Below are 12140 nucleotides of genomic sequence, written 5' to 3' on the forward strand. Positions count from 1 at the left end.
TTGATGGCACCAAAGGGTATGGCACCTTTTTACCGGAGCATGGAATAGCCTCCTTCTTCTTTTCTCTTGCAAGCTCACTCTTTGTCTTACTTACCCCCTCTTTTTCTCTATTTTTTTCATTTTCTTCTTCTTCTTTTTTCTTTTTCTTTTATTTTTTCTTCAACTACTAGCTCTTGCTTGTCCTCAATTGTCTTTTCCTCATCCTCAACCATAGTTTCCTTTCTGCCTCTGGTCATAACAGCTTTGCATTCTTCTTTTGGATTCTTCTCAGTGTTTGCTCCAAAAGTGCTAGAAGAACTTTCTGCTATCTGTGTGGCCAACTGCCCCACTTGAATTTCCAGACATTGTGACCTGCATAAATTGCGACAAAGTCTCCTCTAGCTTTGTTGTTCATTAATAGAGGCTAGGCCCTTGGTTCTGAGGCCTATTGGATGGTTCACCTTGATCGTTGTTGAACTGATTTCCCAGATGTGACCTCCATTGCCTTTGATTCTGATTATAATTTGAACCTTGCTGGTAACCTGCAAATCCACCTGCATGAAAATTTGGTCTAGGCTGATTTCCCATGTAATTCACCTCTTGGGCTGTGTCATCTAAGGGAATACAGCGTCCAGACTCATGAGCTCCTCCGCATATGTTGCAACCTCCAACTTGCAAAATAGTTGAATGTGAAGGTTGATTAACCTACAATTGATTAGGCAACTTACTTAATGTTTCTGTCAATGTCTTAAGCTGCTTAGACAACAACTTATTTTGTGCCAATAGTGCATCTTAAGAGGAAAGCTTCAGCAGGCTTCTCTTTGTGGGAATATGAGTCTGATCACGCAAGATGGCATGATCACTTGCAACTATGTTCTCAATAAGCTCCATGACTGCTTTTCCTTCAGCTGTCTTGGACTCAGGGAAATATTTCTTCAAAAATTTCTCAACTACTTCATCCCAAGTCTTCAAGCTATTTCTTTTAAATGAATGTAACCACCTTTTGGCTTCCCCAAATAATGAAAACAAGAACAAACTCAGCCTCACAGTATCCTCAGGCACACCGGAAATCTTGATTGTATTACATATCTCAATGTAAGTGGTCAAGTGTGTATATGGGTCTTTGTTCGGCAAGCCATGAAATAGATTCCCCTAAATTAATCATATCAAAGAATGAGGGTATGTAATATTGTGCACTTGAGCTTCAACCCATGCAATACTTGAGAAAAACTGCGACACGGATGAGCTAGAATAATCCTCAAGAGTAACCCTCCCCGGTTGGCCATCAGCCATTATGTCAGCCTCAGATGCACCTACTTCAGGTTCCCTTGGTTCTGGAAAAATAGAAGATGACTCAGATGATTGAGGTTCCTCTGGAATTGGTTGTGTTGTCCTGTCCAGCAATATTTTTCTTTTTCTTTTTGCGTTGTTCCTCCTACAAGTGGCTTTTATTTCCAAATCTAGTGAAACTAAATCACCTGCAGAAGGGTTACCTCGCATACATAACACTAACAAGAGCAACAATTAACCAAATCAAGAGAAAAATAAATTTACTAACTATTCACACAAAAATTAATCAAAGAATAAAGAATCAATGCCTACAAATTGAACTAGACTTCCCAAATAGAAAGAAACTCCTCGGCAACGGCGCCAAAAACTTGTTTGCGAAACAGTCTACACTACTGCGAAATTTATCAGCAAGTGTACTGAGTCACAAGTAATATAAAACGGTAAGAATCGAGTATCGAATCACAGGGAGTTTGTTTCATTCAGAAAAATGTTCATTCAATAAGTAGACATTTGTATAAAACCAGGAAATAGAAATAAGCAAAGATATTTTCTGAAATCCTAAAGTTATCTACAAAATTAACTACCTAAATGTGAGAGATAAATAGATGATTAAAACGTTGGGTCCTTCTACTGAGTAAGTTGATGTAATTAGGTATTTTTCTCTATTTAAGGTTGTTTCTACATTCTATGTTGAGGGCAACTACCTCTAACGATGATTCCTCGCATGAATGAGCTAATTCTATTTAAACCTCTTTCTCGGATCCCTCGTCGAACTTAGCCTAAACGAATTGCATTAAGATTACAGCATATTGGAAACTAAATCCCTGCACTCCGTGTCCAGACATACAATTCTTTAGTCTGCCCTATCAAGTTCTAAGGATTGAAAACACTTTATTTTGGCTTAGTGAGCCAGGCGCGCTTAGTGTAGACAAAGGATCAAGCTAAATGTTTTGATGATGCCAAAGGATTACATGAATCATATGCTTCTCAAAGATTTACTCAAGACAAAGCAATTAAAGATATTCAAGATGGATGATCAAGACAGTCTTTAGAGTCTTAGAAAGGGTATATTAAATAGGAAGGGAATTCCAATTGAAGTAGCAAAAGGTTTGGCCAAGAATTTTAAGTTAAAAAGTCTTTTTCAACAAATTTACTCTCTGGTAATCGATTACCAGAGGATGTAATCGATTACCAGTGGCCAAAACTGATTTACAACAGCTATTAAAATTTGAATTCAAAATTTGCACTGTGTAATCGATTACACATATATGGTAATCGATTACCAGTAGTTTCTGAACGTTTTAATTCAAATTTTAAAGCGTGTAATCGATTACACACATATTGTAATCGATTACCAGAGGAGTTTTTCAGAAAACATTCTCAACAGTCACATCTTTTTGTGTGGTTCTTGAATGATTATCATAGGCCTATATATATGTGACTTGAGACACGAATTTGCTAAGAGTTTTCCAGAACAAAAAGGTCTTATCCTCTTAAAAAGCAAAATCGTTTTATCCTCTTACAAATTCCTTGGCCAAATTACTTGTGATTCAATAAGGAATTATTTGAGTGCTCAAATTGTAAAATCTATCTCTTTCAAGAGAGATTTTTTCTTTTCTTTTTCTTCATTCTGAAAAGGGATTAAGAGACCGAGGGTCTCTTGTTGTGAAAGAATTCTAAACACAAAGGAAGGGTTGTACTTGTGTGTTTAGAACTTGTAAAAGGAATTTACAAGATAGTGGAAATTCTCAAGCGAGTTGCTTGGGGACTGGACGTAGGCACAAGGGTGTGGCCGAACCAGTATAAATCTGAGTTTGCATTTTCTCTTCTCTTAAACTCCTTTATTTATTATTGTTTTATATTCATATTCAATCTGTTCTATTTGAATCAATATTTAAGAAATTCATTATTAAGGGAATTTATAACTGGAATAGAAAGATAAATAATTTTTAATTGGGAAAATAAGTTGTGATATCTTAATTCAACCCCCCCTTCTTAAGATATCTGAGGCCACTTGTCCAACACTTAGCACCAGAAGAGACAAATGACTCGCTGGGCGAGCTGATGGCACGCTGGGCGCATGCATGCTTGACAAATTCTCTTCCAGATTCTCCTAACTCGCTAAGCGAGCTGAGTGTCTCGCTTAGCGGATGTTGCTCGCTAAGCACATATGCCTCGCTTAGCGAGACACCAGCTACTGCAACCTTCTTCTTCTTCATCTTTTCACCTGAAACTAAAGTTGAACCACACTAATTCACAATGAAGAGAAACATAAAAATATGTACAAACCTACAAAAAGAACCATAAATTGGAGAAAAGACATTATTTTATAAAGCTTTTCAATACAAAAGTTAATCGTAAATGACGACTAACACTAAGTTACCTGGAAGAACAGATAACAAAATAAAAAACCATTGGCACACCACACTCAAGAAGAGGTCTTAGCAAAACACAGTCACAATTGAAGAAACCAGAGCATCAAAATCAAAGAATAACGAATCAGTTTCCAATAAGGGTGTAACTGTTACTCTTCCAGCTACTTCTTCCTAGATGCCAGATAATTCATCATTATCCTTGATTTCATCCTCATGCAGCGAGTTGTCCTCCATAACTTCACATCATTCCACTGCTGCTAGCTGTATGGAGAATTCAGTGTTTGAAGATGATGACTTCGGCACTACAACAAAAATGACCTATGCTTACGGACGCCTTTTTCCTACAGACATGAATTAATGTAGGTAAATCTCAAAAATACTTCTACCTACAACTGACTAATGTAGGTAAAATTCAACAACTTGTACCAACCATTATTTGGTGTAGGTAAATTCATTAAAACTAAAAAAAGACTTCTACCTACAACTACATTGTGTAGGTAAAACTCCAAAAAACTTGTGCTTATGGTTGATTAGTGTAGGTAAAACTCAAAAGAATTACTACCTATAAAAGCACAATGTAGGAAAATTTTTTAAAAACTTATACCTACAACTATGTGATGCAGGTGAAACTTTATAAAATCTGTGTCTATAGTCAGTTGGTGTAGATGTAATCTCAAAAGTCTTATACCTACAATTGTTGGTGTAGGTAAAACTCTTTACGGTTTGAATTTGAATACTTATCTCTTATTTTTTTAGTAAATACCCAATCTCATAAAATAACCATTCAATTTAAATTAATTTTTAGTTAATAATTGTTAAAAATTTTAAAGATAAAATATATTAATTAATAATATTAAATTTTAAGAATTGAGTAATTAATGATAGGAAATCCTCGATATCTAACAATATATATATATATATATATATATATATATATATATATATATAAAAAAAGTTGCACAATCTTTTTTAGTGATTTTAAAATTAAAACGATGTTTTGAGTAACTCGACAGCGCGTGCCGGGAGTGTCGTTTAGTCGCTCGCCAAGACATTTTCCTTTTTTATTTCATCGCTGAGTCCCTAAACTGCAGTGAAATGGTCCTTTTTCACCTCCCAAGGTTCCCTCTCTACCTCGTTGCCTTATCTCCCTCCCTCACTCTCCGAGCCTACTCCAAAACCACCTTCTTACGGCCACCCAAATCCACTCTCACCGCCTCAAAATCCGTAACTGTTAACCCTTCCCCAACAGAGCTATCCCCTGAGAAGCTCTTCGTTCCGCCGGAGACCACCGTGTCCCTCGAAAGTTCCAGAGTCTTGAACGGTTTCAACATTCTGTTGAGTAACTACGCCAATGATGCTCAGGTATTGCAAGCCGAGTTTGTGAAAAGCAGTGTGAAGATCGAGGATTGTCCCTTCGATGGACTTCCTGAGTTCGCTATCGTTGGCCGCTCCAACGTCGGAAAATCCTTGCTCCTCAACTCCCTCGTGTGCCGCAAGAAGCTCGCCTTAATTTCGAAGAAACCTGGTTAGCCATTATTACAACGATTCCTTTTTAAATAGTCGTTTTTTTGTGCAATGCAAAGAAAAATTGTGTTCTCAATGTCAGGCATGTGGTGATTTCTTCTGTGTTGAAGCTTGAAAGGTTGAACTTGAATGCAACTTATTTGAAAATAACGTGTTAGATTTAATATTTACGTGTGTATTTAGGCATTTGAACCGTCTCCATGAGGAGGTAGGGCTTAGGAGAGAGGATTTGTGACTCTAGATTAGAGTTAGGGTATTTTTGGAGGGATAAAGTTTTAGGAATTGGTGGATTGAATTGAATTTCGACAAATGTAAGGAAGTTTTGTAGGGTTTAGGTGATGTTGTATAAAGAATCTAGTAATGGCTAATATTGGTTATTAAGGTGCTGGACATAGTATATAGCATTAGTGCATTCAGTGTTAAGACGTAATAAAGGGATTTTTAATTTATTGGTAATTTGCATTATTCTTTCTTCTATGCATTGCCATTTATTGACAGTATTAAATTGTCCATTTTCAAATTTTTGTAGGCAAAACACAATGTATAAACCATTTTCGAATTAACAGTAGAATTGTATTTGTTTATTTTATTGATTTTGGATGTTAAAGGATCGTGCGTTGGTTGAATTTGGTTTCAGCGATGGATTTTGAGGGATTGATTTTAGTTTTTTGGTTATTGTTTGTTTCTTTGGTGTTAGATAGGGCTTGGAGATAGGATTATGTTGTGCTGATCGAGGGATAGCTCCTAGATTTGCATTTTGAGACATGGAGGGAGTTTGTTTCTGGACAAATTGCTACCAGTATCGGTTTTTTGCATTCCAAGAAGTGCTTGATTGGCGAGTTTTCATCCTTGGAGATTTTCTTCGGGTTTCCTTTGTTAATTGCACTTAGGGTTTTGCTTCGCTTTAATGATGAGCACAGGGTACGTGATGCTACATTCTTCTGATAAAGGTGCTGCATCTTAAGTGCACATGTACAAGTAAGCGCTTATTCTTATTCTTTGCAAAACTCCGATCCAAAAAGAAGTTTCTTGATAAGTGTTCCTTTGGCAGTGCATTGCTGACCCAACATTCAGTTAAAACTTTTGGCAGTGCACTTGTGCTGTTTCGTTTTTTTTCTTCTTCCTGCTTTTAATTTGTAGTGCTGTAACTTGTTTGAATTCTGTTTGGTATCTGAGACAGGCAACAAAGAGAACAGGTTGGATCAGATCTGCATTAAAATGTGGGGAGGCAGCAGAGAAGGGTCTTTTCTTGAGAAGTCTATCTTGGAGAATTATTGGTTGGAAGAGGCTCTTATGGTTATGCAGAGTAACTTGTTTTTGATGCTCTTCTGAGTCTTATGTCTTAGCAGTTTGGTGTTAGAGCCAAAACTTGGAATTTCGAAAAATGTGAAGGCAGCCAAAACTTGTGTCTTAGCTGATTTGGTTCATCACCCTTCCGCTCATCCTTCCTCTCCTTAATACTCTTTTGATATAAACCTGATTCATGTGCCTTTGACAAGTCTTTTTAACATGAGATTAATTATCAGCTATCAAAAACAACCAACCAAAATTACATGAATGGACATAATGGAGAAGAGACAAACTCTATTCTGTATTGTGAACTACAATCTACATTTCTTGGGTGTGGCTTCTTGGAATTTTGTTTGAAAAAGATGTGACTCGTGAGTACTTGGCGAGTTGGCATGGCTCCTATTTGCTTTTAGGTGCCACCCCCAGAAGTAGCCTAGGCCATCCTATGTAAATTGCGAACTTGTTTTTACTTTTTAGCCCTTATTTCAAAATTCCACACACTTCTCTTTCAGAATCTTACCCAATGCTATAAATTCTATCCTATGATCAATTTTGGATGGGATTGTCTATTCAAATTTCAAACTCTATGGCTAGAACATTTGTATATTAAAACCCCAAGCATTTGGCATATTGGTTTATAAAGAGATCATGTCTATACTTTATTTGCCTATATTTATGTTTCACGTACATGTTCAAGGCCCTTTATTTTCTCCTTTTCCAGCCTTGCATTCACATAAATTACTGTATAACAAACCCATAAACATTCTTTTGGTAATTATTCTTGATTTGGAAATGTTTTACCAGCAACTTATGAACTATATTTCTCCCAAGATATTGTCCCAATTTGTACCAGCATCCAAAGATATTAGTCATATATTGATCATGTCTTGGATATAAACATTTCAGTTTTTCCTCTGATTTTTTATTTGTTCATTATTTTGATTTTTACAAGTATTTCTCTACCCTTCTACAATGCTTCCAGTGCTTTTGTATGATATTCCCAATTTTTGTGTAGATTTCTTTGGATGGTGAGAATTGGTGGAGGAGAATATTGTGTAGATAAAGGAGCAGCTCCAAAGATGTTGAACTGTCTTATGTAAGTTTTTTAGCACTACTAGTTGGGCTTGGCATTTGAATTATCTTTGAAGTTCCAGCAAATCTGTATGCACACAGGTCTGTTGGTTATTGCTGCTATATCCTTTGCGTATTCATGTTGGGTAAACTTGAGGACTGCCTTCAACTTTTGGTAGAAAGAGGGTTGACTTTTTGGGTAAACTTGATCTTTTATTAATGATATCACTGTACAGAGAGAGAGGGTTGATTAGAATGCAGTTTGATGTAGCTGAGTTATGCTTTTGGCAGCTATCGGATTCCAGAGGCTGCTTTAATGGCTTGATCCTATCTCCCAAGCAAGGTCTCAGTGACAATTTGGAGAAAAGATCTCACTAAGGTAATGTTAGTCATATATATATATATATATAAATTTGGCCTTCTTGATATATTAATCGTAGGGTCCATGATAAAATGCAAGCCGTTTTATGACCTCATGGAAGTCGCCACTCATACCATTAAATTGCATTTATTTTATAAGCATGGTTAATGTTTTAATTTATATAACAAATTAAATCATTCCATGATCAGCGATTTGTATGAATTTATCACGACTTAACCTTGTTTTGATTTGAAGTGATCTTCACCTTGTCTCGGGTTTTCCCTTCTGCAGTTCATTACCTGACCTGGAGAATTCTTGCTAACTTCAATTCTAATTAGAAGAACCCATAATATGGACTAGTGTGAGAGCTTCTCGTTACCAATTTGAATTTTTCTGAAAAAATGTGTTAAATGTCTCCAACTCGAACAAGTATTTTAAAAAAAAATATTATTAAGTGAAAGTTGAAAAAACAATATATATGTGAAATCATAACACTTGACCTTCTAAATTTTTTTCCCATTAGAGAGTTATTTATTTTTAACGTTTAATAATAAAATATAAAATATTTTTATTATTAAAAAAAAGATATACAATTTGATTACTTATTTTTTTATTAATCTAAATAAGTAAATAAAAAACTATTTCTTTTATATATATATATATATATATATATATATATATATATATATATATATCCAAATAACACATTCTCTATTTTATTTTACTACATTTCTCATCCTTTCTTATCATGCTACATATCTCCCAAGCAAGGTCTCAGTGACAATTTGGCCTGCCCTGTCCTGAATTCTTATCATGCTACATATTGCATGTGAAATAAAAATTTTCTTATATTTATTTGTTAATAGTTGTTTTATTTTTTATATTTGATTATATAAAAAATAATATTTAATATTGTAATTATTTTCATTGTTTTGTCTTTTCATGTTGCTTTTAAATCATGTGTTTTTATTTATATGGAGTTATTTCAACTTAATCAAATAATTAAAAATTTAAGTTTTTGATATTCAACTGTACCAAGTGGACTTTACAATATCCTATTTAGTTTAAATATAATTATTTTGAGTAAAAAATACCATAGGTCTGTACAAAATAATATAGAAGCACGTGTAAGTGAAGGAAAAGAAAAATGTTTAAACTTATAAATTTTGTTTATAAAATGATAACCACATATTACTAAGTTCTTTTTTCTCTATGTTTCACGGTGATTGTTAATCAACTAAATTACGCTCATCTTATTTTCTTTAAAAAAAAAGAAGTTACATTCATCTTACAAAAATTATAACAAGTAACGGTCAATTTTGGGGAGAAAAAGCAAGGAGGAGCTAGAAGGGTAACAGTTAGCATCAAAGATAGTGGAAGAGTGAATGAGACAAAGGAATTTCAGTCCCCAGAAGGCTGACATCAAATCCCTTTGCTTCATTTGCAAGTTGTGCTATCAAGCAACCATTTCTCTATTTGGATATTGGAAATTCTGTATTGTCCTCCCATCCTTCAAAGATGTTTGAGATTGTGAGAAAACACAGTTTTTATCTGATAAAGTGAAATGTGAAGAGCTGTGAATGAAATGAGTCAGAACTCAATAACTTCGTTTTTATTTTATTGATCATTCCTTGATTATTTTCCAGGCTACATGGTGTTTGCTATGAGAATCCCTTGGCACCGTTGATACGTGAGTTAGGACTTACACTATAGCATGTCGGTGGTGATAACTCTGTCATATATGATCATGACTTGGAAAGGTAATAATTCAGATTTTATTCTGCTATGTTTCAGCAAGATTGATGTATTTGAAGGTTTATATTAGTTACGATGCAGTAATTAGGATTGGAAGCAAAAGTATTTTAACTGAAAATTGCACAAGTATACAAATTTTTTGCAAAATTTCTTTATGTGTGCATAGCTCTACAATCTGTCTCGTGAAAATGAAGCACTAATATATGATATTCTAAAAAATGTCAAGCATTCGAAACTTTTGTAATTCAACTACTGCTTTCTAGTAATGCCATTTCATCTTTCATGAGTTTATATAATTCTTTTTCAGTCTGAAGAAGCAGAGAGGTATTGGTTTGTTGCACTGTCCACATTCAATTATGTATATTCTAAGTTCTCTCTAAGATCTAAACATTTACCTACAGTTGAAGATGATATCTACATATTAAAGACTTTTACCTACAGTTAGGAGATGTAAGTAGAAGTTAATGACTTTTACTTACACACTATACATAGTAGGTAAAACCTATAGTGACAGACAATTAACCGTTATTATATGTCCCTCAAAGTTGACGGAAGAAATATCCGTAAGACAAAGTCTATCATACATTTACCTACGGATTTTTTATTTAGAGTGACAGTTTTTGTCTATAGATATAGGTCATTTTTCTTGTAGTGCGGTTTTCTTGATTCATACAATGAAAGCTTCTGGACACAACTAAATCTGGATGACATTTCCTACAATGCACCATGTGAAATTGTTTCAAAAGATTTCAATGGCTCTTTTCAAAGTACAGATGCTACCCAGATCCTTGATTCTTGTGCAATGTCTCCTACAACTAGCGAAAGTAATATTGTTCTGGATAATGACTTTGTCGACTTTCTGGATGCATACGAAGATGCAATGGTTGATAACCTTTGGACAGAGTCATATGTAGCTAACATGTTCCACATTCCAAGCGAACTACTTATTCTCTTCGTGGCAGAATCTGAATATTTTACTCCAATATATAATGATCTGTGGGGTTGTCATTTGTATTAGCTCATTCTAATGAACAAAATCACTCCTTGTTCATAGAACAATAGTTTTGAGAGTAACACTGGTATTATACACAGTCATAAATAATGATAATGATAGTTATTATTACTTATTCGAGGTGTGTATTAGTCGGGTTAATAAACGAGAGTATATATAAATAAAATATCAACTTATGTTTTTAATTCTAAATAAATATTTGATTGTGTATTTTTTTAATAAATTTTTATTTTACATTAAGTTTTTAGTAAAATAATAATTTTATTTTTTATTTTTTACATTATTTATGATAAATTATCAAATTTTGTATTATAATTTTTTTCATTTATTATGAGTCAAGATTAAAATAAAATTTTTTAATTTATTAATAAACAAATACAAACTTAACTAATTCATTAGAGACTAAAATAAAATATCATGAGCTAAAAATAAAAATATTATTTTATTAAAAACTCAATGTATAATAAAAATTTATTAAAGATAAAAATTAGATATTTATTAAAAATTAAAAATATATTTAGGGTACTTTCCCGGCCTAAATAATAATAATTATTACTTATTCGAGGTGTGTATGACTCGAGTTAATAAATGAGACTATCATTTATTTTGGATAAAATGTATTTTGTGCTACAAGAATTTCATGTTTTAGTGTCTGGCAGAAGTCGACACTAAAATTCAACGCTAAACATGCATTAGTGTCAACTTGAAGCTATTCTTTTACATCGGCAAATTAAAACAGCCAATGCAAACTAGCATCAATGCTAATCATAAGTATAGCCTTTGGAAACACACGGTAGTTGTCTGGAAGAGCTGTATGTACGCGCTTTCAAGGCAAATTTACAGGAGTTCTTTTATAAACAATTTACTAAAGGGGGTCTCATTTATAACAAATTGCAGAGGGGGTTTGTTTTTTACGTGGGTGCCGCCATTGACACTGGCGGGAAGCTTGAACCGCCAGTGACAATGGCAGGTAAGGGGGGTACCGCTAGTCATAGTGGCGGGACAGGCTGACTAGGGGAGAGGGGTGAGGGTGTGCTGCCATTGCTGCTGGCGGGATAGGATGAGTAGGAGAGAGAAGGGTGGTGCCGCCAACTGCATTTGCGGGACACGTTCAGGGGTGGTGCCACACTCCCGCCTTTGGAGCTGGCGGGATAGGGGGGACGTTAATTTTCGGTGCATAATCATAGCTAACGAGGTCACAGCAGGGCCTATAGCAGCCTACGTTGCAAAGGTATTCAAAATATGATCAATGCACTCACATATTGCAAAGGGAACGACAATTCACAATTCACAATTGCATGTTTACGAATGTCTTTCAAGGTGCCCCAAATGCAGTCTAGAAATAAGTAGAGATAACGTTATTAAAAATGAATTTAAACCAGTAAAATTTCACGTTGTGAGTAAATTAGAAATAATTCCACGTAGGATTTTTAAAGTAATCATTATTACAATGACTTTATTTTTTATGTAGTGTCAACATTTT

General features: G+C 34.4%; 1 protein-coding gene and 1 long non-coding RNA gene across 6 annotated transcripts; both read left to right on the forward strand.

The window, feature by feature from the left end:
* The first annotated feature begins 4739 nt into the window (after window positions 1-4739).
* LOC114378674 (GTP-binding protein At2g22870-like) lies at window positions 4740-5174 on the forward strand. Its single transcript, XM_028337319.1, has one exon. It carries the CDS (start codon window positions 4740-4742, stop codon window positions 5172-5174), a length of 435 nt encoding a protein of 144 aa, XP_028193120.1.
* Window positions 5175-5909: 735 nt separating this feature from the next.
* On the forward strand, window positions 5910-10772 carry LOC114380417. Of its 5 annotated transcripts, none has more exons than XR_003659709.1 (7): window positions 5910-6146; window positions 6349-7554; window positions 7632-7728; window positions 7821-7908; window positions 9537-9650; window positions 9953-10003; window positions 10276-10772. It is a non-coding gene; the product is annotated as an uncharacterized LOC114380417 (long non-coding RNA). The 5 variants fall into 5 exon arrangements; XR_003659706.1 differs by having other exon boundaries at window positions 6349-6905; window positions 7474-7554; window positions 9953-10417; XR_003659707.1 differs by having other exon boundaries at window positions 6349-6474; window positions 7474-7554; window positions 9953-10417.
* The last annotated feature ends 1368 nt before the right edge of the window (window positions 10773-12140 follow it).

This window comes from Glycine soja, chromosome 12 (genome assembly GCF_004193775.1).
Source record: "Glycine soja cultivar W05 chromosome 12, ASM419377v2, whole genome shotgun sequence".
NCBI lineage: Eukaryota > Viridiplantae > Streptophyta > Magnoliopsida > Fabales > Fabaceae > Glycine > Glycine soja.